Raw genomic sequence first — 26515 nt, forward strand, 5'->3', positions numbered from 1 at the left:
TTGCAGATGCTTTTTTGAAAATGGATATAACTTAGATGTTACAAAAGTCTTGTGTCCACTGACAGATTGGATATTTTAAGGCAGATTGTAGCTCTTGAGGTGTCTGTGGTTCCCAAGTAATTTGTGTGTGGTTTCTGCACTTGAGGCTGCCTTTTGTGCCCAGAAGTGGGATAGGATAGCAAAAGGACCAGCCTGGGCTGCTGGGACTGGCATGACCAAGCTCCTGCAGCTTCATTTTCCTTCCCCACTCCCTGGCAGTGTGGTAACAGAGCTGTGGGGAACCACTGTCACCACTTATCTAGGGATAACTCAGAGACTTCATGTTCCTGAGCTCTTTGGGGTGTGTGGTGCAACATCTAGCAGCTCTCCTAAAATACAGAGCTGCTTTTATGTAGCTTTAGGTTCTGGAAGACTGACAGCTTTGCTTTTAGCTGGAGTGTCACTTATCAATTAGAGTATGAGTTTTCCCTCTTGAGATAGATCCTGTTATTTGAATGCATGACTGAAAATTACAGTTAGCAGGACATTAGTACAAGCATGAACAGTCAGTCTGTGTGTATCAGGAAATGATACTGCTGCTGCCAGCATTGCTGTTCCTTTTTTACATTTATTTGTTTTCAGTGGTTTCACATTAGTTTGCTCAGTTTTATCGGTGTCTGTATCAGCCAGACTTTAGTCATCAAAAGTATCTTAACATAATTCCTCTTTATGTCTCTGCCATCAGTAAAATTCCAAGGTCAAAAGTTTATAGCAGTTATTTGATGACAAAAACCAAATATTCCTGCAGATTTGTTCACTGCACTGTTAACAAAATAAGCTTTATTAGCAAAATTAGCTTTAAACAACATTATTGTTGAATCAAATTAAATTAAGATGGAGACCAGAAAGCACCAAATAAGCAAGCTTATTTTGCAGTAGTATTTAAATGATCATTTTTATCAGCAAATACAGTTTTAAATTGTTTAGCTTCCCCTAATATAGAACAAACTCTAGTCTTATGTTTTCTTTCAAACCAATACTGACTCGACCCCCATTTGTGTTTTCCAAACAGGCAAGTACCCAGACAGATGCCCTAAAGCTCCCATCATCAAAACCACCCAGGCTTCTGAAAAACAAAGCTTTATTGTGTAAGCCAATCACCCAGACTAAAGCCACCTCCTGCAAACCTCACACACAAAACAAAGAATGCCAGACAGGTGGGTGTGTGATCTCCTACCCCTGTTGGAATTGTCTGTACTGCAGTTGAGAGAGTAATACATGATTTATGTAACAGAGAGTATTTTTGAATGTATAATTAAACCTTAACTAGTTTTCAGGTTGTTGTCCATCAATTTTTGGTCTGTTCTGTTTTTGTTATAACAGAAGGAGAAGAAGCACCTGCTCAACCCCAGATCATTGTGGTACCTGTTCCTGTACCAGTGTTTGTGCCAGTGCCCCTCCACCTCTACACCCAGTACACACCAGTTCCCCTGGGGATGCCAGTACCTGTAAGTTATGCTGCAGTTCACTACAGAAGGCAGTGGTTTGCAGGCTTGTTTTGCATCCAGCACACCCAGCACTGTGTCACTGGGTGCTGTGTCTGCTCCTGCAAGTATTTGGAGTCCATTTCCTTCCTTATTACATCATATTTGGTTAAACATTATCACAGAAAACTACCAAATTGTAGGGAGGGTACAGAGCTGTCCAGTCTGGAGTTATTTTTAACTTCATTTTAGTAGTTCTAAAATATACATAAGTTAAATGGGAGGGACATCCTGAGGTGTATTTGCTGTTTCCCTTCACCCCTAAGTATGTTCTGATATTTTCCACATGTTCCATAGGTACCAGTTCCCATGCTCATCCCAACCACCCCGGATAATGCTGATAAGATCATTGAAAACATTCAGGAAAACAAGGAGAAGATTTCCATTAATCCATTTGAAGCTGATCTCCTTCAGATGGCAGAAATGATTGCAGAAGATGCAGAGAGAGACAAAACACACTCTCATGGTGGTAGGTGGTGGTTTTAAAAAGGATATGAAATGCAATGAGGTGAAGGACCTCTCACCACAGAATTTCCCTTTCCCTGATTCTACAGGCTGATTTGACTTGTGGTGACAGGGACAGGTTACCACAGGTAGAAACGTCCAGATCAGTACATCATGTGTTAGAAGGAAGAATCAAAATCAAGAAGACAGAGCAGCTGCCTTAAAAGAAAACTTTCCTATCAGGCTTTGTATGGACGGTGAGGCAGGTCAGAGTTTGTTGGAGAGCGACCAGTCCATGTAATGAAAGTGAAACAAGCTGGAAAGAGATAAACAAAATATCCTACCGGTCTACAGATGACTCAAATAACAAACAGAGAGGGATGGAAGCCTTTGGAAAAGCAAACCTAAGTTAGTTGTGATTTCTGTTTCTCCTGCAATAGCATGACCAAGGTAGAAAGCTGCTAGGAGAGCTCCAGTGGAGGAGAAGGCACAGCATGTGTGTTCATATTATGACCTAATTACATAGATTTTGCTGTTCAAAGTATTTTATATTAGTTGTGCAAACTGTCAGCCATGTGTAGATACAGATTTCCTTCTTTTTCCAAAGGATCTCAAACATCCGAACATGAGCTCTTCCTGGACCCCAAGATATTTGAGAAAGGTCAGTCAGATTTCTTTATTTTACAAATGGATTTTGATCCTGCTGCATCTTTTCTTGCAAACTCCTGGTTCTGCCTTTCCTGTAGCACATGGTCCCTGTGGTCCCTCTCGTTGCAGACCAGGGCAGCACGTACAGTGGAGATCTGGAATCAGAAGCAGTGTCCACTCCTCACAGCTGGGAGGAGGAGTTGAATCACTACACCTTACGATCCAATGCCCTGCCAGAGCCTGATCCAGAGCTCAAGCAGTTCTCCAAAGGTGATGTGGAACAGGATCTGGAGGCAGATTTCCCATCAGGTCAGTGTCATGTGAAGAAAAACTCATTGTTTTATAAAAGCACACACAATTTTCTGTATTAACATTGTCCCAGCAGCCTGCTTGTGCATTTTCATGTAGTGACAGTGGATGTTTAAAGCTGCAATGGTTGATCACATCTACAAAATATTACTATTTTTAGAATATTACTGCTGTCTTTAAAGACAGCACTCTGCAGAATCCCTGACAGGAGTAGCAGGAAGTTCTTGCTTACCTCCTTTGAATTCATCATTTCTGAATATAATCCATGGGTATAATCCATGTGGAGTGGTTGCTAAGATATTTGCCTGAATAAATACACCCACTGTTTGGGGGTTTTTTTTGTCCTACTGAGAATTTACCATCTTTATACACAGATACGTGTATAAAGCAAACGCACGGATTGCTTAATTAGTCAAATGTCAGGATTACTTGAATATACAGGTGTGATTGTCAGCTGTAAGGTGTTCCATAGTATCTCAGTGACAGTGACACTTCTACCTGGGCTGCTTAATCATGTGATTAAACTCTTCATGGTGTTGATTTGACTCCAGACTCATTTGACCCTCTCAGTAAAGGACCGGGTTTGCATTCACGTTCACGGGCGAGACGGAGACACAGGGACGGCTTCCCCCAGCCAAAAAGAAGGGTAAGGAATTACTTCTGCAGCACAAATCCCTTCCGTTTTGAAATAACCACATCATGTGCCCTAATCTAACCATCCATGGATGAGGAGCTGATGAAATGCTGCTTTTTCTGGGTGTCTTTGTTTTCCTGTAGGGACGGAAGAAGTCTGTGGTTGCTGTGGAGCCCCGGAGTCTGATGCAGGGCTCCTACCCTGGCTGCTCTGTTTCTGGGATGACCCTAAAATACATGTATGGGGTAAATGCCTGGAAAAACTGGGTCCAATGGAAAAATGCACAGGAGGAACAAGGGGACCTGAAGTTTTCAGGTAAATTTGTCTCTGAGTGGAAACAGAAATATTTAGTTGAAGAGCACTTGGCTTGATTCATTGTGCAGGTGAAAATTAGGATTAGATACCACAGAGTTTTGCATGTATGAGACAGGAAATTAGGAGTTCTGCCTACATGAAATAATAAGGAAAGTGGGAAGATTTAATGTGCTGAATTGATTTTTCTGATCATTTCTTTGACCCCAGTTCATCCTGTGAAGCTCAAGGAGGACATTCTCTCATGCACATTTGCTGAGCTGAGTTTTGGTTTGTGCCAGTTTATTCAAGAGGTGCGGAGACCAAACGGAGAAAAATACGACCCTGACAGCATCTTATACTTGTGCCTTGGAATTCAGCAGGTAACTCTGGGATTGGGGCACTGCTGAGAACATACAGAACTGCTCTGGTCACTTATGGGACATCCACAGTCCCACAGAGCAGCTTGGGCTTTATAGAGGAGGCAAGAATTTCATTGTTTGCTTTAGTCCCACATATGACCCATTTTTCTGGACTTTCTTATGGTCACAGTGACCAAGTTCTTCTGTCCTTTTATAGGGGTGTGATGTTAGGGCTCAGTGTTTCTACCTAGACAAAAGTACTTGGATTTGCAACTTTTTGGATCATTTTTCATGTTTAGGAAAGATTTGTTCCTCAGAAATCCTTGGTTTAAGATGGAATGGTTTAGATCTAAAATAATTGCACAGAGCTCTTCCAGTATATAACTTTATGTGGAAGGGGTTGCCCAGGAAGGATTCTCAGTGACAAGACAGATACCTGTTGTGCTGGCAATATTTACAGAGAAAATACACTGGGAATAACTGCATTGTACTTAGTAAATACTAAGAATAATGTAAAGTCCTTATTATCAGCCTTGCAACAGTAGCAGTACAAATTTAGAATAATGCTAATTTGTGTTTAAAACTCCATGTTCAGTACATTTCTGTTTCCTTCAGAACAGCCTGCTTGGTCCTGTTCTGAAACAGTCATTTTGAGATAAAGAGTCAAAAGCTATTTTGACATAAAACCTATTTAATTAGACATGGAATTATCTTATTTTTTTTTCCTTACTATGCTTGGACAAAGTGTAGAAAGAGTTAAAATTCAAAGGGCCATTGATAAGTTCTCAGAGTATCAGCGATTTTTGTGTCACAGTTTTGACTTATTTATTGATACAAACTCCTTTTAGAAAACTTTTTTAAACTGTTCCTTGAAAAGTTTAAGGAATTTTTCTTCCTTGGTGCTGCAAGTTGAGCAATTTCAGCAGCCTGTGTCTCTTATCAGGAGGTATTAACATGTAATGTTCATTTCAACAGAAAAATTCTTAATAACTGTTCTGGTTTTTATAGGCAGACTCTTTCAAAAATATTTAGAGGAAGATGATTTTGCAGAAAACAGCTCTAGAGCTTGAAATATTAACCACAGTTCTTGCTGAGATCTCTCCTTTCATACTGGAGTGATCCCAGTCCCTGCAGGAAATTTGATTTACTGTTTTACTGGAGATTTCACCAAAGTGTTTGGCCCCATAAGCCCCTGGGACATAAGAAAGGAAAAGAATTTGATGTGCTGTATCTTCTCTACAATGTTATATAATCATAAACTGTTTTTCTTCCTGTTTTTTTCTCTTGTAGTACCTGTTTGAAAATGGTAGAATAGATAACATTTTCACCGAGCCCTATTCCAGGTTTATGATTGAACTTACAAAACTTTTGAAAATCTGGGAACCTACAATTCTTCCAAATGGTAGGACAATTCTTTTGTTTTATGTAGCTGCATGACAAAGCTGTATCATAAATTAATATTTTCTCAGGGCCAGGAAGAGAATGTGATCTGAGGCTCTCACATTAGTCTCCCCTCTCTACACCATGGATTTTATGTCTGTTTCTACCAGTTATGATTACACTTAAATGTATCTTTGACTCTGATCAATCCTTTGAAAGAAAGGATTCCCATTCTGGCACTCAGCACATTAGTTTTCTTCTTCCCTCAAGTTTTAGCTCTTTTTTAAATACAAGTAGCCAGAATTTAATTCTGTATTTGAGATGAGGTACTGCAAAATCTGTGTATAGTTGCACTGGTATTTCCCTATCAGTGTTGGAAAAACTCCTGCAGAGTTTGGGGATCACATCAGCAAATCATTGGAACCTTGTCTCAACTCCAAATTAAGACTTCCCAAATTCTGCAAATACTTTTATTTGGTTTTCAAGCCTGATTATGTGGTTTATAAAACTGAACACCAGCCCTATGAGCACACAACATCTGTAGAGTATCAGTGAAATTTGAGTAAGGTTGGCAACTCCACAACTGCCTTTTCATTTAGAAAAATGAACTTATTATTTCATACAGAAATAATCCAATTACCTATAGTTTGCTGTGCACGGTGACATTTTTTACAACAAATTTCTTCTAAGCCCCCACATGTCCCTTTCCTGATTTAGGATAATCACAATGGGCTATTTATACATAAAATGGGACATTTTAAACTCATACTTCACATTGTAGGAATTACATGTTGCAGTTGGCTAACTGTGGTTTAATACAGTGAAATTAGAACTTAGTGAGAACCTGCTGGTGTCTGCAGTTGCTTTTTATCCTTCTCTTCAGGTGTTGGAAGATCATGCTGTTCCACAGCTTGGTTCTCCATGCTCCCTCTTATGTTTGTGCATGCAATATTCTGGTTTTATTGGATTACACTTGCTGATGATAGGTGTGAATTTGACTTGATACGTGGTTCATTAATAGAGGTTAGCTGAAAAAGGATTTATATGCATAAATAACTATTTTCTTTTTTCTTTACCCATTCTTTGTAGGTTATATGTTCTCAAGAATTGAAGAGGAACACTTGTGGGAATGTAAGCAGCTGGGTGCATATTCCCCCATCGTTTTGTTGAACACTCTTCTGTTCTTCAACACCAAATATTTCCAACTAAAGAATGTCAGTGAGCACCTGAAACTGTCCTTTGCCCATGTTATGAGGCGAACCCGAACTCTGAAGTATAATACTAAGATGACATATTTACGTTTTTTCCCACCCTTTCAAAAACAAGAGGTAGAATCAGGTGAGTGCTCTCTGATCATTGGTGTTTGGGCAGTCACATTTGTGTGGTCTGAATTACAGAATCAGAGAATTCTATGATTTTGTATTGTCTGCTTCTCTTTTAAAAATGTCTGGGGAGAAATATGTTCTGCAGTAAGCAGAGCTAAGCATATGCTGCTATCCTGAATACATTTGCAGTATTTTTCACCTCTTTAAAGAGAAATTCTCAAAGAGCCAAGACACCCAGGAAAAACTTACAAAAGTGTCACAGATTTGGCTGCAAATTTGTTTAATAGTCTTTCATAACATCCTCAGCTTGCATAAAGCTCTATTAATACTGCAAGAGTTAAAGGCCTTTTCTGAAGTCCTTTTCTCAGCACTTCACAATCTTGAATTTTGCAGGTCCAGACCTTTCTTGTGCCATTTTAATTCCCATATTTATCCTGGGTCTGTGTGGGAAACAGACCAGGCAGCCCCAGTGGAGGACAACAATATGGGGCTCGCTCTTAGAGGCAAAGACACACAGATTTTTGTTCTCAATTAATTTTAGCACTTGGGAAGGGGAAGCCTTTGATCCTTTTGGCTTCTTCAGTTCATAGCTCTAGTGCATTACATGAATTTGACTTTAATAAGTAAAATTGTATCCTCCATGTTTTCCTGCTAGTTCTTGTGGGTTTTCTAGATGAGGAATGGGCTGTGGACCTGGCCTGTAGGATGTGCAGTCCTTGCCCACCCAGCAGATCACACAGGTGACCGTGGTTGGATGGTGACACGTGACAGAACCAGTTCAAGGAGTGGATTTGGGTGATGCAGAGTCACCACTGGGTGCTGGGCTGAGACACCAGGCCTTGTTTCTGAAGGTGCTGCTTTTCACTGAACTTCTGTGATGCCATTTTTGTGTATCCAGATAAATTATCAGTAGGCAAGAGGAAACGCAGTGAAGATGAGGAGGTTCCCACAGCAGTGGAAATGGCTGAAAACACAGATAATCCCCTCCGGTGCCCAGTCCGACTTTATGAATTCTACTTATCAAAATGGTGAGTGACAGAACTTGAGTTTTGGTCTGTGTGTGGATTAGAACAGGCATTTGGGCAAAAGCCCACTCAGACCTTCTGTGCCTGTGCTTTCCCAATCTCTCAGTGGGAATACAACAGGAATTCCAACAGCAGCACTGCTCTGAGACCCCCAAACAGCTTTTTATTTTGTTTGTTACTCGTGTTGAGTCAAGAACAGAGTTACAGAGAGAAGTATATTCTTTAAATAAATAAATTCTTTGATATAAATGTGAGACATTACTACAGTGCTCATGGCATTCTCATCTCCTTTAATTCCCATACACCATCCTTGTTGTGAGGAGATTATAACTAATACCCAAGGAACTTCATGTTCCCTCTGAAAGAGTATAGGAGAAGAGTGAATTAGGTAAAACTCCTGATAAATTTTGCCTGCTGAGATGTGAGATTAACTTGTGTTTAGGAGTTAGGAAGGAGACTATAGCAAGGACAGAGATATAGATCATTTTTCTCTCCTGTTTATATAGAAACTTCAGTTAGATCCTTGAGCATGTGGAAGGTGATGTTCTTCTCTCTTCAAAGGAAATACACATGTAAAATGAAACAGTATCTCATTAGTGTCAGCTGAAACTCAGATAAATCACCCTCAGAAATGTACCTACTGAGCTTACTACAAATATCCCATTCCTGAGGCAGAGGCAGGCACGCAGCTGTCCAGACTCTTCCTTTCCCTCTTCTTACTTACCTTGTCTTCACTGGCACATTATTAGAAGCTTTTAGTTGTTCTTGGGCTGGGGAAGCATTTTCCTGCTCCCCATCATATTTCATAGCTGTGCCTGTGCAGTGGTGCAGGCAGCAGTACAAATTCCCTTTGCTGTTTTGGTGTTTTATCCCAAAACCAGGCAGGAGGGATTTAGAACCCTACCAGAGCCTGGAAGCTGCCTTGGAGTCAGTCAGGCTTTCAGGCGGATGGGCTCAGCATTGCAGCATGGCCAGGCAAGCTGGGATTTGGTTTTACTCACTCTTAAACACCTCCTTAGAATGATTTAGGTTCAAAAAGTTCTTAAGCTCATCAAATTCAGCTGTTCCCCCAGCACTGCCAAGGGCACTACAATCCATGTCCCCGAGTGCCACATCCACATGGCTGTTAAATCCCTCCAGGGACAGGGACTCCACCACTGCCCTGGGCAGCTGGGCCAGGGCTGGACAACCCTTTCAGTGAAGAAATTTTCACTGATATCCAGTCTAAGCCTTAAGGCCATTTCCACTTGTCCACATTATGCAACAATTCTGGAATCCCAGAACCAGTTTCACTCAGAGATTGCATGTGAAATGCATTTATCACTCTTACCATTAATTAGCTGACGCTGAAGAACCACTGCTGTAAAGAAGTTACTTTGATTTTCTTTGTTTCTTTATAAGCAACTAATGCTGAGTGATCTGGAAACAACTTAACTGTTCCCACTTAAGAAGGGGGAGACCGTGCTGCCATGCCAATGTAACTTTGATTTCTTTGCTGACTCTCTATTAAACTGTTGGTAAGATTGTAAATGCATCCTAAACCTTGTTTCCTTTGCCTTGGCAGTTCTGAAAGTGTGAAGCAGAGGAGTGATGTGTTCTACCTGCAGCCCGAGCGCTCCTGTGTTCCCAACAGCCCCATATGGTATTCCACATTGCCAATAGACCCAGGAACCTTGGACATCATGTTAACAAGGATTCTTATGGTGAGGGAGGTACACGAAGAACTTGCCAAAGTCAAATCAGAGGACTCTGATATTGAGTTATCAGACTAACTGCAGTGGGGTATTTTCCTTTGACTACACATCAGAAGCACCAAAATGTGAATACGTCCAGCCTTTGGAAAATGTGTATCAAATAAGCCAAGATAACGTCACCTACAGGCAGATTTTGTACCACAGTGGATGTACAAACTGGAACTGGAAGGAAGCAAAGGAAGCAAGCTGTGTAAGCTGCAAATCCCAACGTTCTGCAGCACCGATCAATCCTCAGAACAAATCCAAGTGGAACTCACCCATTGGATTGGTGCATAAATCCTTCATCTGTTTAGGATTTTTAAAAGTTGTGAGATATTTTTAAGGAAAATGGTTGTGTAAAATCTACCCTCACACTGGTGGGCATGGAGAGCTAGATTGCGGCTCAGGTGACTTCCCAGCCTGCTGGCTGGCAGCCCTTGCTGCCGAGGAACACGTGGAGATCCTTGAGCTCTTCCAGAGGATACGAGAGAAAGGGGTGAGGTTTAGACAAACAGACACCTTCCGTTATAAATACACCTACACCTACACTTTTATAATTTTTTTTTTTTGAAAACTGGGATCAAATGTTAGGAAGGCAGGAGCCGCTGGCCATCCCAAGGGACAACTCTGGCTGCTCTTAACTGGTCACACAAGGCCGGACTCCAGCTCCCGCTCCGGGCTCACACCAGCTCTAGCTGTGTTGGAAGAGGTGCTGCAGGTCAAACTTCTGAGTGACCTTTGGGGAATGTCCAGGAGGGGATGTCCTGGGCTCTGTGCAGAATTCCTTTCCCAGCCCAGTAGCTCTGCAGTCTGTCCATATAACCCAGTGAATACTGTGGTGCGTGGAAAGTTTATTTCCCTTAAGGCAGCTTTCCTTTCTCCTCTTTCCCTACTCCTATGGTTTTGATTCTTTTGTAAGGCAAATCTAGAGAGGGCTTTGTCATTTCAAACAGGAATACACACACACACACTCTTTCTCTTTCCACCTTTGCAACACGGGCAGTGTTGTACAAAGGATGCAGTATTACTTCTGACAACAGGACTGTGGTAGAAAATGACCATGTGTGTTTTTATCCCGCCCCACCCAAAGAGATTTAGTCATAGTGTTGGAAATTGAAAGAGATTTTTTTTTTAAGGCTTGGCTGTTACTGAGTCTTTTGGAAGAGTAAAGCTCCCATGTGGTGTTTAGAGGACAGGACATTATCAGATACTGTCTGTATCTCTGTTTTCTCAAGCTCTAGGTGTGTGTTTCTGATGATCAGTGGTCACAAATTCATTGGAAACCCAAGCTATTTTTGAAGAGGAGAATTATATGGTTTTTATCTAGCTCTGGTCAGTTATCCATCTTCTGTAACAAGGGTCTGATATGTGAGCTTGTCACTAAAATTTCAAGAGATGAAAATCAACAGCCTTGAAAAATATTTCAGGTTTTTTGTTTTGTTTTGGTTGGTTGTTCTTTTTTTTATTATTATTTTTTTAGCAGTTACAAAAGTAATTTAACAAAAATAAAATCAGAAAGTAGTCTATTGACGTTGTGTACTCGGTAGTCCTGTCCCTGCCTGTAACAGATTTCACTGATGTATTTTTTAATACAGAAAATTATGTGAAAAGTAACACCTGCCCCTGATTCTGTCTGACCAAAGCCCATCTGTGTCGGTCATTTCTGAGCAAAGGTTCTGCTTTCTCCATGGCCTGGCAGGGGGAGATGTTTTGGCCACTCCTCAGCACAGGGATGCTCCTGCAGGCTCAGTTCTTGCTCCATGAACACCAACCTGCCCCTCCCCGTTGTTACATTGAACAGTGACATTGCAGGCACAGTGGTTTGGATTGGGAAGGTGCAGGGAAAACAAAATCATGCTGGAAGGATCAGTTTGTAGGAGATTAGGAATGTCTGAGGTGTGTCTGCTGCTCACAGGTGTGCCCAGAGCCTCGGTGGCACAGGGGAGGCTCCAGGAATTCCTGTGTCTCCTGGGCAGCTGCTGGGGGTGCTCCCTCCTTCCCTGACCCCCCTGGGAATGAGCAAGGCAGCAGTGAGGACAGGCTGTGGGGAGGGCAGGGTGGGGATGGTGTGCAAAATAATCCCAAAGCTGAGTGTTCTTTAATAGACCTTAACAGAAATATTCCCATAGAATAACCTAGGATATTTGTACCTTATGAGAAACACTTTTCTTCCTCTGAACATCCTCACTGTTTCTTGTCTGGGAACACCTTAATTGTGGTCAATTTTTTTGCAGGCTCTGAGAATGAAAGGTAGGCAAGTGAAATCACTTTAACTTTCACTGGCTGAGAGCAGAGTTGTTAAACACTGTGTAAACTGCTTTGGTGTGGTGGCTGTGACATGAGAAACATTTCATTGCAGTTCCATGGTAATAATTAACACAGTAAGTAGTTTTAGTTTCTATTTCACTCCTGCTTGGAGGCCCTTCAGCAATGGTCTGTTTTTCCCAGGGTCTGCCTGGGCTGTTTTTGCCTCTTGAGGGATTTCTTGTCAGCTCAAGTCAAGTTCACACAGATAACACAAGAAGGATTACCTTGAAGGATTAAAGTATATACAAATTATACACACAGGCTCAAAGTTCTGAACACAATCGTGTTTGTAATCAACATTTCTGACTGCTGAGCACACAACATTTATTGAGATATTCTTTTAAACAGGCAAAAAAAAAATCATACAGTGTCCTGCTGAATCCCAGTGTTAACTGGACTGGAAAAGTCCTTTGAGATCATCAAGTCCAAGTGAGACCTAACGCCAGCTTGTCAACCAGACCATGGCACTGAGTGCCACATCCAGTGTTAAACTGTAGTTTCAGTGTGGACAGAGAAGCAATAAAGATGGGTGTGAGAAAGAAAAATGGAAAGCTTCCTGCTACAGGGTTCCAGCAGCTCCCAGTGCAGGAGGTGCTCAGTGCAAACCTGCTGCTCCATCCCAGCTTCAGTTCACTAAAGAAGGGAACTGGGGGCACTCTGAAAGCCACAGAACTGGGTGCAAAAAGAAATTAAGTTACCTTGGGAATTATTCTGCCAACTGCTGCTAAAAAAACCACCCCAGGATTTCTCTGGAATAGTTTTCAACTCCTTGGAGACTTAAAACAGCACAAAGTCCCTTGTCATGTGTCCCCAGCTGTGCTGCTACCTCAGTGCCAGGGCTGGCAGAGGTGACTCACAGGAATGTGCAATAAAGTCATTGGGTTTTGGTAACAATCTCAGCAACTCCCCAGTTCCCTGAGCAGCAATTTCACTGTTGCCTTAACAACCAAAGGACCCAGAACAAATGCTCCTGCACCCAATGCTTACTGTGCTCATAACCCTGGCATGGCTGGAGCTTTGCTCCCCTCAGCACAACAGGTTCCTCCCCATTCTTCCTTGGCCTCTTGTTCTTTTTAAACATTCCAGAGGCAAAACAAAGATTTGCTGCCTTCATTAAAGAGCTGCTCCCTGGCAGTACTTCCCCTGTAGCATCATCAGCCTTGTAAGATGCTATGTAAGAAATAAGTTTTGAGCCTTTGAGCTCCCAAACATTAACTGCTGGGTTTTTTTTCTTTACCTGTGTATGAGCACCAAAAGTCTGTAAAAATCACAGACCTTTGGTGAGGAGAAAGGCTAGAAGGAGTTTTGGGAGCGCTGAAATGAGTGTGTTGTGCCTCTGAGAGCTGCAGGTCTTGTCTCATGTTGCCAGAGCTCCACACCTGCAATGGGTGATGTGACAGAGGAGTCCCCAGGGGATCCCCTCCTTTGCCTTACAGGGAAATCCCTTTGCTCCAGCACCACAGAGCTGGGCAGGTAGGACTGACTCTGCTTTTGCATCTTCCCCAGGAGGAAACAATTGGTTTGGAAACGATGAGGAGGTCAAATGGTTTTGCACAATATTACTGTATTTGTTTGGAAGTTGACCCCAGCCCTTTTTTAGGTGGATTTTTTTAAACTTAGGGAAAAAAACCCCTCATTTAGTCTGACCACTGGCACCAACGTCTTCCAGCAGCAAAGCTATAAGAACTTGCCTCTTTATCTTCAGTTTCCCCACCAAAATCCCAAGGAGCATTCCAGAAGTTTTCTGTTGTGTTGTGCTTTCAGAGGGAACAATTTTGGACATGCCAGGAAGAGCAGGTGGCAGAAGAGCTGTTGCAAGGTGCTGGGAATGTGCTTTGGGGAGGCAGGTAATTGATGGTACATGGCAAAACACTAATATAAATATTAAGTCCCTAAGATTAATGGTTTTATATTCCAAACATCTCACAGAGGAGGTCCTTGGTGCTCAGCCACTGACACCAGTGCTGGCTCTGCTCCAGGGAGTGTTGCACAGATGCAGAATGGTTTTTAAAGTCATAAAGGCTCAAAAGAACTTGGGCAGCTTGGATTCCTCTAGCCACAGAACTGAAATGTCCATTGGACATCACATTGCCTAAGCTGGTGGATTTCCAGCAGACATTCAGCTTTTATTAAAGAAACAAGACCTGGGATATCTGACTTTCAGATGGGAGAAGGGAATTTATGACAATGAAACAGTGAAGTTAGTCAGAGCTTTACACCCCACATCTCAAAATTAATCCCAAGAACACGGTTTCAATCTTGGAAAATCCAAGTGAATGTGGGCAGCACAAGCCACACACCCCAGCTTGGTAGTCTTGATTCTTAGTCAGCCTTTGGATATGTCAACAGAGGCTTTTTATCCTCTCTTGTGCAGATTTATAGCATAAACAGCCCGAGCAATTTGCAAAGGTCTTTTTGACCTGCTGGGAGCCAGGTTGCAGCTTTGGAGGGAAGGGTGAGGGTGATGGCACCCGAACTTTCTCCCCAGCTAAGCCACCAGCTCATCCCCCGGCCCCAGCACACACTTCCTGTCACTCCTGAGGATTGATGACACCTCATACCTTGTCCCTTCCAATCTGTACCTGGGTTGTACCCTCTGTAAATTGGCCAGACTTTCCTACCTCGTTTGGGCATTATCAGGCAGAATTCCACAGGATGCTTTGCAGCCCCGTGATGAAAGGTGCTATAAAACTGCAAAGTGTTAATTCAGAAGATGTAACTAGGTCAGCAGTGCATCATAACCTATATTAAACAGACATTTTCTAATACAAGAATTTATAGAGTTCAATGTATGGTATTCAGAAGTGAATTATTGAGACCCTCAAAAGAGATTTTGTTTCAATCGTATATGTATTCTGGAAAAGTGATTAAAAACCTTTAACCTTAATGAAAGAGTGCAGCCATCCTCCTTTCTTCCATGATGTTGGAATCTAAAAGCAGTTTACAAGCCAGTACACAGCTTAAGAGCAGAATCTCACAGATTTCATATGGGGAGGGCTCAGCAGTTTTTAAGCCACAGTTAAAATTGCAGCTGATCACCTGCACAGCAGCACCTGGTGGTTCCCACCTGGTGTTCCCACCCACACTGGGTTCTGTTTCTCTGGCCTGGGCTGGAACTTCTCCCCTGGCCCAGACTGAGTGCAGGGGAACTGGGGGCAGCATCAGCGAGCAGGTCAGTCCTGGGGACTGAGCATCCCCTGTGCCCTGTCCCCCTCTAATGCCACCATCACCCAAGAGAGCAGCCACACACAAACCCAACTCTGCTGCAAGCAAAGCACATTTATTGGCTTCAGGGAAATCGCTGCTCACGACAATCCAAAGCTTTTGAAAGGGGAGGCAGAGCCTGAGGGGTTTGTGGGGGTTTCCCAGCACCTGCATTGTGCAAGGCAAGGCTTTGGGATCACGAACCTGCTTGGCTTCTCTTGGTTTGCTCGTCTGCAGTTGTCTCCTCCACAGGTTTGTCCCCCAAGTTACTTTTTCTTGGGTTTCTCACGTGGAGGTTTCTTTCACTTGGACAGCAAGGCACCACTTATTGCACCAGCTGAGCCCAGCCCAACTTTGGCACCAAGAGAGAGACCTGCAGCTCCTGCAAAGACAAACTGAGATGTGAACTCCCAGGAGGATCAAGGCTGCCTGCTGAGGGACCGAGCACTGGGCACAGCCAGCCAAGGGCTCCTCCTGGGCAGAGACTTTGGAGCAATTCAGACCAGGGAGGGGTTAAAGGGCTGCTCTGGCTCTAGAGTCAGCCTGGGCTCTGTGCCATGGAGATGGAGCCCAGCTCCGCTGCCCTCCCCACTCACCGACGGACTGCAGCACAGCCACGGTGCTGCCAGCAGCCACTCCGCCGCCGTTGGCGATGGCAGCTGCCGACATCATCTTGGCAGCGATGGAGCCGGCGGCGATGCCGGCCCCGGTGAAACCCAGCGCAGCAATGCCCAGCGGGACGCCAAACAGTAGCACTCCTGGAGGGAGGACAGAGCAGCTTTAGGGTCCTCTCTGTGACCCACATCTCCCCCTGCCACCTGCACCAGCCTCCCCAAAAGCACCCAGGGAGCAGAGCAGGGAGCGAGGGCTGGGGCTGCAGGGACAGGGACACCCCTGGGCGGCAGCAGAGGAGCAGCGTGCAGGGCTGCAGCAGCGGGGGCAGCCACAACTCCAGGCACAATTCCAGGCAGAAGCCAGAGATGCCCCTCTTCCTCCCACCTGCACCCCAATTCTGCCCAGCCTGGTACTTGCAGCCCCCAGCCCAGCCCAGTCCCCAGGACTACGCAGGGCTGGGACCAGGCAGTGAACCCGAGTTCTGCTCATCCAGTGCCAGAACCTCACCTGCTCCCAGTGTGGCTCCAAGGACAGCTCCAATGACACTTACCCCTGAGAAAGAAAATGGCAGGAGTGGAGGAAGGACATGAGCATGGACAGCACAGCTCCCCTGAGCAGTGCTGAGCACTCTGTGCCAGACAGAGCAGGGTCCCAGAGTCAGCAGCAGCTCCTCCAGCCTCCCCCTGCCTTCATCTGCCTGCAGCCTCTGAAGACCCCACTGGGAAGAGCCCACTGGTGGGGTGGGTCCCACTGCCCCCCAAGGTTGGGAGGAACAGGGAGAAGGGGCACACCCGGAGTGCCCACCCACCCTGCCCTGCCCACCGCCCCCACCAACCCAGAACAGCACGGGACACAGGGCACGTGCCAGCCCAGTCTGTCCCCTGCACTGTCCATATGACCCCTGTGCCCACAGCCACCCCTGAGCACGGAGCTCCTCGTGTTTGGAGCCATGGCCAATCCATTAACGCCTCTGACCCAGAGCTCCTCAGTGGCTGGAGGATGCTCAGGATGGTGCTTTGGGGGTGGCTGCCCTTTGTGGGTGATGGGATGCTCCAGGATGCAGCCAAGGCTCAGTGGTTTGGGCTGCACCCCACTAAGGGTCTCCTCAGTCTGTGCCAGAGAGTTGGCCTGCAGTCAGCTCTGCTCCCTGAGCACACCCAGCCCCTTCCTGCTCTCCATTTCCACCTCTGACACAGCAGTTCTTGCCACAGAGCACTCACCTGCTGCACAGCCCCTGATGCCCTCAGCCCCAGCCCCTACCCGAGCGGGTCCTGGCTCTTCCCACCACATTGGGATGGATCCCTTTCCCACAGTTTGGGCACATTCAGACCAGTGAGGGCTTCAAGGGCTGCTTTGGCTTCAGAGTAAGCCCAGTGTACACCCCCGTGTTCCCACCCAGCACAGCCCAGCCCCTCTGCACTAAAGCCCCTCTCAGCTGGAGCCCCGTGCCCTGTGCCGGGCAGGGCAGGGTCCCAGAGGCAGCAGCAGCTCTCCCAGCACCGCCCTCCTTCAGCCCTGCAGACACCCGGGAGGAGAAGGGAGAAGGGCGAACCCCAGGGTCCCTGTGCCCCCCTCGATCTGCCCCCGTCAGGACCCCGGCCCCCACCCCAGGAACCTCCCAGCTTACCCATGGTCTTCTGGGGGGGAGCGAGATCTGCGATGATTCTCCTCTAATCCCGGTACCTTCGGGAACGAGAAGAAGATTTTGCGTAGGCAGCAAGTGAGATCAGCGGGGCTTTGTTGCTCGGCACGATCGCCCCCAGCCACCCCTCTCCCACACCGGAACGCCCGCCCTCTGCCCTTAAAATCAGAGACGACCCCCTCCCACCACCACCACCCTCCCTGGCTCCTGCCCGGCCGGGATTTGGTGGCTGCTTCGCCGGCACAGAGAGGGGAGCAGCCCCCGGTACTGTCCCCCCATCAGAGAAAGGCTGCTGTCCCCAAACACCCACCGCGGGACCGCGGCGCCTCACGCCACCAACCTCTCGTGCGTCTGTTGTGCTCTGAGGAACCAAGGGCTGCAGGAAAGTACGAGCAAGGGTGTGGCTGATCAGCTGATTTCCGAGAAATCAGCAAGGAAGCCGCTCGCTCAGTTTCGCTTTCTGGTTAACCCTTGATGGTGCTGTCTCTGCTAGACCGGGACTGGGGCTGTCCCATCCTCACCCTGGGGTGTCCCCTCAGGGAGCCCTTCGGCCCCGAAGGCCTCGGACGGGAGCTGAGGGGGCTGAGGGGGAAGGGCGCGCCGGGCTGGGGGTGCTCAGGCTGTGCACCACCACACACACCCACAGCAGCAATGCACTTTTATTAAAGCTTTCTCAGGATCTAGTCCTGAAGGTAATCCAAAATATTTGAAGGGGCAGCTGCGGTTCTGTGGGGGCTTTTCAGTTTCAGCAGTCGGAAGACAGAAGTCAGGCTTCTTGGAAGGAAGGGAATCTGCTGCTTCTCACTGGCCATGGTAATCAGGAGTCCTTCGTCTGGACAGCAATGCATCCGCTGCTGCTCGGAGGCCAGGTCATTCCTTTCCCCCCTATAAAGACAGGAGTGTCAGGTCCCAGAAGCATCGAGGCCGCCTGCTGATGGACAAGCACGAGGCAGGGACAGCCAAAAGTGTCTCTCCAGCAAGAGCCTCCCCAGCCTGTGCCAGAGAGTTGGCCTGCAGTCAGCTCTGCTCCCTGAGCACATGCAACCACTTTCTGCTCTCCATTTCAACCTCTGGCCACTGCTGCCAGTGGACACAGCAGTTCTTAGTTCAGAGCGGTCACCTCCCTGCACAGCCCCTCATACCTTCAGCCCCAGCCCCAGCAGGTCCTGGCTCTTCCCACCACATTGGGATGGATCCCTCTCCCACAGTTTGGGCACATTCAGACCAGTGATGGCTTCAAGGGCTGCTTTGGCTTCAGAGTACGCCCAGGGTACATCCCCGTGTTTCACCCAGCACAGCCCAGCCCCCCTGCCCTCCCCACTCACCAATATGGAAATGTGCAACCTTTGTATTCACAGTCAAGTCCATGGGCTTATTCGTTGTCAGCGCTGCATGAAAGACAGAGCAGCTTTAGGGTGCTCTCTGTGACCCACATCTCCCCCTGCCACCTGCACCAGCACCGGCCTCCCCAAAAGCACCCAGGGAGCAGAGCGGGGAGCGAGGGCTGGGGCTGCAGGGACAGGGACACCCCTGGGCGGCAGCAGAGGAGCAGCGTGCAGGGCTGCAGCAGCGGGGGCAGCCACAACTCCAGGCACTGGCCAGAGCTGCCCCTTCCCTCTCAGCACCACCACCAGAAGTGAAGCCGAGTGCTGCTCATCCCGTGCCAAATTCTCACCTGTAAGCAGAAGTGCCATGACAAGTGCCACGACAAATCCCAGAAGAAATGCAATCACGAATGGCTCAAACTCTAAGAAGGAAAGCGGCAGAAGGGCAGCAGTGTGGGCACTAAAGCTCTGCCCAGCTGGCACCCCATGCCCTGTGATGGGCAGGGCAGGTCCCAGAGGCAGCAGCAGCTCTCCCAGCACCGCCCTCCTTCAGCCCTGCAGACGCCCGGGAGGAGAGGGGAGAAGAGGCGAACCCCAGGGTCCCTGTGCCCCCCCACTGCAGGTCCCATGTCCCAGACCCCATGAGACACCCAACTTACCCATGGTCCTGGGATCCAGACCTGCCATGATTCTGCTCTAAGCCTGGTCCCTTGGGAAGCAAGAACAAGATGTTTTTCCACGGGCTGCTGGTGGGATCAGCGGGGTTTTGCCATCTTGCATCCTCACAACCACCTCTCTCCCACCCAGGAGACCCTGGCCATGCTATAAAAGCAGAGACCCTCAGTCCTCGCCCAGTCTCCTGCCTGGCCCACAGCTACATGTGCTCTGCATCTGTAAACAAAGGAGGCACAGACTCAGACCGGCAAGGATCCTGAGATATTTATTGAGGGAAAGGAGCTGGTTTTATACCCTTCCTCAAGATGCACTATTTCCTTGTATGTTTTTTTCACTAAGTGACCTATCGCACATTGCCACATCAACAACGTTCTTAACGTCCTTCTATGGGGTGATCTCGTGCCTTTCAGGTCCGGCAGTCCCCATCCCTAGGGCAGCCACCAAGTGGCATTTCTTCCCAAGGTCAGGGGAGACGAGTTTCTCCATGCTGCCATGGCATTCTGCAGCCACATCCCACAGCCTGGAACTCAATTCTATCTTATCTCTCCCCACCGATACAGTGAGGCGAGCAGCCCCCGTTATTGCCTCCAATACACAGAGAAAGGGAGTGCTGTCCCCAAACATCCACTGTGGGAGCACAGCACCCCACCCCACCAACCTGTCCTGTGTCTCCTGTGCTCTCAGGGTCAAAGGGCTGCAGGAAAGATCCCAACAGGGAATGTCAGGACAGGTAATTTCTGATAAATTGCTCAATCACTGAGTTTCAGTTTCATTCCCATCAACTCCTGATTCTGCTGTCCCTGCTGGAGTGGGGCTGGGGCTCCCCCTTCTCCAGGACATTGGACCTTGGGGTTGTCCCTGCAGGGAGCCTGTGGCTTTCCACTCTGGGGAACCGCAGAGAATTCTTTTAAAAATAGATGGTCTGGAATGAAATGAAGTCAACTGAGACAACATTGTATCGGTAAACTGTTTCTTGATAACAAACAAACAAACAAACAAAAAAGTTACCCTACTAAAAAATGTAGAAAAGGCAGAGAAGGAGGAAGGAAAATGGAAAAGGAGTTTGGGGAGAGAGAAAGAGAGTCAGCCAGAGACAAAAAGTGGGGGTGAGCAGCAGCAGCTCGGGGAGTGGCTGGATGCCCACAGGACACAGCCAGGATGCTCTGCCAGCAGCCCAGGAGCTCCCCCATGGCTGGTCCCCAGGCATGCGGCCCTGAGGATCCCAGACACGGCTCCCAGGAGCCAAGACAAGTGCCCAGCCCAGCAGGAGCAGTGGGCACAGCGTGCCTGGCAGCACCAGCACCCCTGAACCACCCCAAATCACACAGAGTGGGTGTGCTGAGCCCGAGGCTGCAGAGATGCACCCACTGCAGCCTGGGGCTCTGCCGGCCCTGCAGTGCAGTGCCATGCTGCCCTGAGCATTTGCTGCAGCAGTGCCGGGGTCCCAGAGACTGCCAGCGCTGTCAGGCTGCAGTGGGAGCAGCCCCTGGCTGGGCAGGGGGACAGGGAGCAAGGCTGCAAACACTGCCTGTGCAATCCCTTCCTGGAGCACAGCACATCCCCAGCTGCGGGGCAGGAACCTGAGCCACCACACACACCAGGCACCTCGTTTGGGCATTATCAGGCAGAATTCCACAGGATGCTTTGCAGCCCCGTGATGAAAGATGCTATAAAAGTGCAAAGTGTTAATTCAGATATAGCTAGGTCAGCAGTGCATCATAACCTATATTAAACAGACATTTTCTAATACAACAATTTATAGAGTTCAATGTATGGTATTCAGAAGTGGATTATTGAGACCTTCAAAAGAGTTGTTCTTTCAATTGTGTCTGTATTCTGGAAGAGTGATTAAAAACATTTAACCTTAATGAAAGAATGCATCCATCCTCCTTTCCTCTAAGACATTGGAATCTAAAAGCAGTTTACAAACCAGTACACAGCTTAAGAGCAGAATCTCACAGATTTCATATGGGGAGGGCTCAGCAGTTTCTAAGCCACAGTTAAAATTGCAGCTGATCACCTGCACAGCAGCACCTGGTGGTTCCCACCTGGTGTTCCCACCCACACTGGGTTCTGTTCCTCTGGCCTGGGCTGGAACTTCTCCCCTGGCCCAGACTGAGTGCAGGGGAACTGGGGGCAGCATCAGCGAGCAGGTCAGTCCTGGGGACTGAGCATCCCCTGTGCCCTGTCCCCCTCTAATGCCACCATCACCCAAGAGAGCAGCCACACACAAACCCAACTCTGCTGCAAGCAAAGCACATTTATTGGCTTCAGGGAAATCGCTGCTCACGACAATCCAAAGCTTTTGAAAGGGGAAGGCAGAGCCTGAGGGGTCTGTGGGGGTTTCCCAGCACCTGCATTGTGCAAGGCAAGGCTTTGGGACCAGGAACCGGCTTGGCTTCTCTTGGTTTGCTCGTCTGCAGTTGTCTCCTCCACAGGTTTGTCACCCAAGTTACTTTTTTGTGGGTTTCTCACGTGGAGGTTTTATCCTTTTTTAGGTTTGTTGCATGGAGGTTTCTTTCACTCAGTTATATAGTCACCGGCGGCAGCACCAGCTGAGCCCAGGGCAGCTGTCAGCCCAGCTTTGGCACCAAGAGAGAGTCCTGCAGCTCCTGCAAAGACAAATTGAGATGTGAACTCCCAGGAGGATCAAGGCTGCCTGCTGAGGGACCAAGCACTGGGCACAGCCAGCCAAGGGCTCCTCCTGGGCAGAGACTTTGGAGCAATTCAGACCAGGGAGGGGTTAAAGGGCTGCTCTGGCTCTAGAGCCAGCCTGGGCTCTGTGCCATGGAGATGGAGCCCAGCTCCGCTGCCCTCCCCACTCACCAACGGACTGCAGCACAGCCACGGTGCTGCCAGCAGCCACGCCGCCGCCGTTGGCGATGGCAGCTGCCGACATCATCTTGGCAGCGACGGAGCCGGCGGCGATGCCGGCCCCGGTGAAACCCAGTGCGCCGAGGCACACGGGGAGGCCAACCAGTGCCAATCCTGCAGGGAGGAGAGAGAAGCGTTTGGGAGGGGTCTGTGACCCACATCTCCCCCTGCAACCTGCACCAGAACCGGCCTCCCCAAAAGCGCCCAGGGAGCAGAGCGGAGAGCGAGGGCTGGGGCTGCAGGGACAGGGACACCCCTGGGCGGCAGCAGAGGAGCAGCGTGCAGGGCTGCAGCAGCGGGGGCAGCCACAACTCCGGGCAGCAGCCAGAGCTGCCCCTCCTCCCCTCTTCCTCCCACCTGCACCCCAATTCTGCCCAGCCTGGTACTTGCAGCCCCCAGGACTGCGCGGGGCTGGGACCGGGCAGTGAACCCAAGCGCTGCTCATCCAGTGCCAGACCCTCACCTGCTCCCACTGTGGCTCCAATGACAGTTCCAATGACACTTCCATTATCCTCTGAGAAAGAAAATGGCAAGAGAGCAGGAAGAACATGAGCATGGACTGCAAAGCTCCCCTGACCAGCAGCAGCTCCTCCAGCCTCCCCCTGCATTCAGCCTCTGAAGACCCCACTGGGAAGAGGCCACTGGTGGGGTGGGTGCCACTGCCCCCCCAGGCTGGGAGGAACAGGGAGAAGGGGCACACCCGGAGTGCCCACCCACCCTGCCCTGCCCACCGCCCCCACCAACCCAGAACAGCACGGGACACAGGGCACGTGCCAGCCCAGTCTGTCCCCTGCACTGTCCATATGACCCCTGTGCCCCCAGCCACCCCTAAGCACAGAGCTCCTAGTGTTTAGATCTATGGCCAACCCATGTGTGCCTCTGACCCAGAGCCCCTCAGTGGCTGGAGGATGCTCAGGATGGTGCTTTGGGGGTGGCTGCCCTTTGTGGGTGATGGGATAGTCCAGGATGCAGTCGAGGCTCAGTGGTTTGGGCTGCACCCCACTAAGGGTCTCCTCAGTCTGTGCCAGAGACTTCATCTGCAGTCAGCTCTGCTCCCTGAGCACACCCAGCCCCTTTCTCCTCTGCCTTTCTATCTCTGACCACTGCTGCCAGTGGACACAGCAGTTCTTGCCACAGAGCACTCACCTGCCTGCACAGCCCCTGATCCCCTCAGCCCCAACCCCTACCCCAATGGGTCCCGGCTCTTCCCATCACATTGGGATGGATCCCTTTCCCACAGTTTGGGCACATTCAGACCAGTGAGGTCTTCAAGAGCTGCTTTGGCTTCAGAGTAAGCCCAGGGTACATCCCCGCGTTCCACCCAGCACAGCCCAGCCCCCCTGCCCTCCCCACTCACCCTCAGACCTGCGATCCTTTGCTGCTGCTCCTGCAAGGGAGGACAATGAAGCGCTTATGGTGCTTGCTGTGACCCACATCTCCCCCTGCCACCTGCACCAGCACCGGCCTCCCCAAAAGCACCCAGGGAGCAGAGCGGGGAGCGAGGGCTGGGGCTGCAGGGACAGGGACACCCCTGGGCGGCAGCAGAGGAGCAGCGTGCAGGGCTGCAGCAGCGGGGGCAGCCAGAACTGCAGGCAGAATTCCAGGCACTGCCCGGAGCTGCCTCTTCCCTCTCAGCAGCACAACAAGCGAAGCCGAGCGCTGCTCACCCCGTGCCAAATTCTCACCTCCAATTGTAGATGCAATGATGAGCAGAGTGACGATTGCAACGGTGACTACGCGTGTACCTAAGAAGGAAAACGGCAGAAGGGCTGCAATAAAGCCCCTCTCAGCTGGAGCCCCGTGCCCTGTGCCGGGCAGGGCAGGGTCCCAGAGGCAGCAGCAGCTCTCCCAGCGCCGCCCTCCTTCAGCCCTGCAGACACCCGGGAGGAGAAGGGAGAAGTGACGAACCCCAGGGTCCCTGTGCCCCCCTCAGGACCCAGACCCCCATCCCACGAACCTCCCAGCTTACCCATGGTCGTCTGGGCAGGAGCGAGATCTGCGATGAGTCTGCTCTAATCCCGGTACCTTGGGGAACGAGAAGAAGATTTTTTTTGCGTGGCCGGCAGCTGCGATCAGCGGGGCTTTCTTGCCCTGCACGATCGCCCCCAGCCACCCCTCTCCCAGCCAGGAGACCCCGGCCCTTCCCCTCACAAGAAGAGACCCCCCCTCTCCCCAGCCCCGGCTCCTGCCCGGCCGGGATATGGTGGCTGCTTCGCCGGCACAGCGAGGGGAGCAGCCCCCGGTACTGTCCCCCCATCAGAGAAAGGCTGCTGTCCCCAAACACCCACCGCGGGACCGCGGCGCCTCACGCCACCAACCTCTCGTGCGTCTGTTGGTGCTCTGAGGAACCGAGGGCTGCAGGAAAGGCGGAGCTAAGGGGGGTGGCCGGTCAGCTGATTTCCGAGAAATCAGCAAGGAAGCCGCTCGCTCAGTTTCGCTTTCTGGTTAACCCTTGATGGTGCTGTCTCTGCTAGACCGGGACTGGGGCTGTCCCATCCTCACCCTGGGGTGTCCCCTCAGGGAGCCCTTCGGCCCCGAAGGCCTCGGACGGGAGCTGAGGGGGCTGAGGGGGAAGGGCGCGCCGGGCTGGGGGTGCTCAGGCTGCGCCAGGGCTCCTGTGGCTTCACGGGGCGTTTCCCCAGCAGGTTTGGGACAGATGAAACTCCGCGGCTCCAAGGAGAACCCACAGCAGTCTGGAGAGCAGAGCTGGAGTGTTCTGCCTCCTCCCCAGCGGGCATCCTCAAAAACCGGCCGAAACCCCTCTCTGCACCCCCGTTTGTCCCGCTCCCTGCAGCCGCTCCTCAGCCCGAGCCCGCTCAGGGCAGCACGGCGGCAGCGCTCAGGGCCAGCGGGTGCCGTGGCTCATGCGCCGCTGCAGCTGGTTGAAGGGGACCAAATCCAGTTGCAAGTTGATCTGGTTCCTTTTTACCAGCCCCAGGGACGCATCGTCTCTCCGGAGGTTCCGTCTGGTCGCTGCTGGTGATGGGGGCTCCCGGCGTGGGGGTCCCAGCCCAAAAATGCATACTTCTTAACATTCCATAGCACCGGCCGGCTCCATATGGGCATATGAAGAAGTATGTAGGGTTGGGAGGGAGAGGCGGGCGCCGCGGGGCTGGGGGCGCAGGGCACGGGGCTGTCCCTCTGCCGGCCGTGTCCTGCAGCCCCAGTGAGGCCCTGGAAGGAGCCCGTGGCCGTGGTGAAACCCGAGACTGGGCAGGGGCTTTGGGGAGCACCTCCTGCCCACCCCCAGTCCCATCCTGGGCCTCTCTCCGGTGCAGCCCAGGTGGAGGCGCTGCCCAGATGGCCCCTGTGCCTGCAGGCACCTGGGAGCTCTTCGTGTTTGGAGCCATGGCCAACCCATGTGTGCCTCGGACCCAGAGCCCCTCGGTGGCTGCAGAGTGCTCAGGCTGGTGTTTTGGGGGGTGGCTGCCCTTTGGGGCTGATGAGATACTCCAGGATGCAGCCCAGGCTCAGTGGTTTGGGCTGTGGGGGCACCTGTGGAGCTGCACCTGTGAGGAGAAGGGGGCACAGCCAAGGGCCGTGAGCCCACACGGGCCAGCAGGGACGGGTGGCAGGGCTGGGTGCCTGTGCCTGCAGCCATTTCCACAGGGGAATCCTCCTTGGCCCTGGCTCTTGGCTTGGCAGGAGTTCCCTCCGCTGCTGCTGCTGTGCTGGGTCAGGATGCACCAACTCATTCCCCTGCCCTCCTGCATCCTCCATGACCCCCAAACTCCACATGCCCGTATCTGTCCATGTGCCAGAGCAGTGTTTCAGGCTGGTGCACATGAAGTCAGTGTAGGTGGGCACCCACCTCCCACCTCCCACACCCCCATGCCCCTGCCCATCTCATCTGCAGGGCCAGGAGAAGGACACAGGACTGTGGGCCCCTCTCACCCCCTCCGCACCCAGCAGCTCTGGGCTGGGAAGGCTGGAGGTGCTTTTGCCCACGGGAGGAGGGATTCAGCTGAGATGTCAGAGTCTTGACAGTCTGAGGGGACTGTGGGGGCTTCCCATGCCCAGCTCAGTCATGGCAGGGTGACACAGGGGATGCACTTTGATTCAGTGACCTCCCCAGCCCTAAATCTGCAGTTGGAATGGGACAATGGCAGGTACAGGGATTGTTCTGGAGTTCCCAGGGCTGGCCCCTCTCGGGACAGGGGTGTGAGGGGTGCGTGGGGGTCTGGCTGTGGGCAGGAGGG

General features: G+C 50.0%; 3 protein-coding genes across 10 annotated transcripts in view; 1 reads left to right on the forward strand and 2 right to left on the reverse strand.

Moving 5' to 3' along the window:
• Positions 1-11308, forward strand: part of ZMYM4 (zinc finger MYM-type containing 4) — a 36883-nt gene extending 25575 nt beyond the window's left edge. For 5 of the 6 annotated variants that reach the window (XM_030964382.1, XM_030964385.1, XM_030964386.1 and 2 more), the window contains 12 exons: positions 1052-1196; positions 1363-1487; positions 1821-1992; positions 2575-2628; positions 2745-2924; positions 3476-3570; positions 3702-3873; positions 4081-4232; positions 5502-5613; positions 6681-6929; positions 7815-7944; positions 9506-9992. In XM_030964382.1, coding sequence (XP_030820242.1) covers positions 1052-1196; positions 1363-1487; positions 1821-1992; positions 2575-2628; positions 2745-2924; positions 3476-3570; positions 3702-3873; positions 4081-4232; positions 5502-5613; positions 6681-6929; positions 7815-7944; positions 9506-9713 — 1794 coding nt within the window. In that variant the 3' untranslated portion in view covers positions 9714-9992. Of the gene's footprint in view, positions 1-1051; positions 1197-1362; positions 1488-1820; positions 1993-2574; positions 2629-2744; positions 2925-3475; positions 3571-3701; positions 3874-4080; positions 4233-5501; positions 5614-6680; positions 6930-7814; positions 7945-9505 lie in introns of all 6 variants that reach the window. The other variant, XM_030964381.1, reaches the window with a different exon arrangement.
• A 3938-nt stretch (positions 11309-15246) lies between these two features.
• On the reverse strand, positions 15247-19189 carry LOC115912756 (interferon alpha-inducible protein 27-like protein 2A). Of its 2 annotated transcripts, XM_030964450.1 has the most exons (7): positions 19118-19189; positions 18768-18830; positions 17783-18327; positions 17428-17483; positions 16308-16352; positions 15782-15943; positions 15247-15567 (listed from the first exon to the last, which is right to left on the reverse strand). In XM_030964450.1, exons 4-7 carry the CDS (start codon positions 17429-17431, stop codon positions 15488-15490), a joined length of 291 nt encoding a protein of 96 aa, XP_030820310.1. In that variant the 5' UTR covers positions 17432-17483; positions 17783-18327; positions 18768-18830; positions 19118-19189; the 3' UTR covers positions 15247-15487. The 2 variants fall into 2 exon arrangements, with proteins under 2 accessions (XP_030820310.1, XP_030820311.1); XM_030964451.1 differs by lacking the exons at positions 18768-18830; positions 19118-19189 and having other exon boundaries at positions 17753-17856.
• A 2500-nt stretch (positions 19190-21689) lies between these two features.
• Positions 21690-25123, reverse strand: LOC115912755 (interferon alpha-inducible protein 27-like protein 2A). Of its 2 annotated transcripts, none has more exons than XM_030964448.1 (7): positions 24635-25123; positions 24286-24341; positions 24002-24061; positions 23674-23703; positions 22780-22830; positions 22269-22430; positions 21690-22054 (listed from the first exon to the last, which is right to left on the reverse strand). In XM_030964448.1, the coding sequence occupies exons 2-7, from the start codon at positions 24287-24289 to the stop codon at positions 21963-21965; spliced, it is 399 nt and encodes a 132-aa protein (XP_030820308.1). In that variant the 5' UTR covers positions 24290-24341; positions 24635-25123; the 3' UTR covers positions 21690-21962. The 2 variants fall into 2 exon arrangements, with proteins under 2 accessions (XP_030820308.1, XP_030820307.1); XM_030964447.1 differs by having other exon boundaries at positions 24605-25121.
• Between the last annotated feature and the right edge of the window lie 1392 nt (positions 25124-26515).

This window comes from Camarhynchus parvulus, chromosome 23 (genome assembly GCF_901933205.1).
Source record: "Camarhynchus parvulus chromosome 23, STF_HiC, whole genome shotgun sequence".
Lineage (NCBI taxonomy): Eukaryota > Metazoa > Chordata > Aves > Passeriformes > Thraupidae > Camarhynchus > Camarhynchus parvulus.

Coding starts and splice junctions, on each gene's coding strand:
- LOC115912756 (XM_030964450.1), bottom strand. Junction 15,944..16,307: donor TGGAGCCACACTGGGAGCAG/GTGAGGTTCTGG, acceptor TCCTCCCTCCAG/GAGTGCTACTGTTTGGCGTC. Junction 15,568..15,781: donor GGCTGTGCTGCAGTCCGTCG/GTGAGTGGGGAG, acceptor TTGTCTTTGCAG/GAGCTGCAGGTCTCTCTCTT.
- LOC115912755 (XM_030964448.1), bottom strand. Junction 23,704..24,001: donor CATTGCATCTACAATTGGAG/GTGAGAATTTGG, acceptor CCTCCCTTGCAG/GAGCAGCAGCAAAGGATCGC. Junction 22,831..23,673: donor AAAGGATCGCAGGTCTGAGG/GTGAGTGGGGAG, acceptor TTTCTTTCTCAG/AGGATAATGGAAGTGTCATT.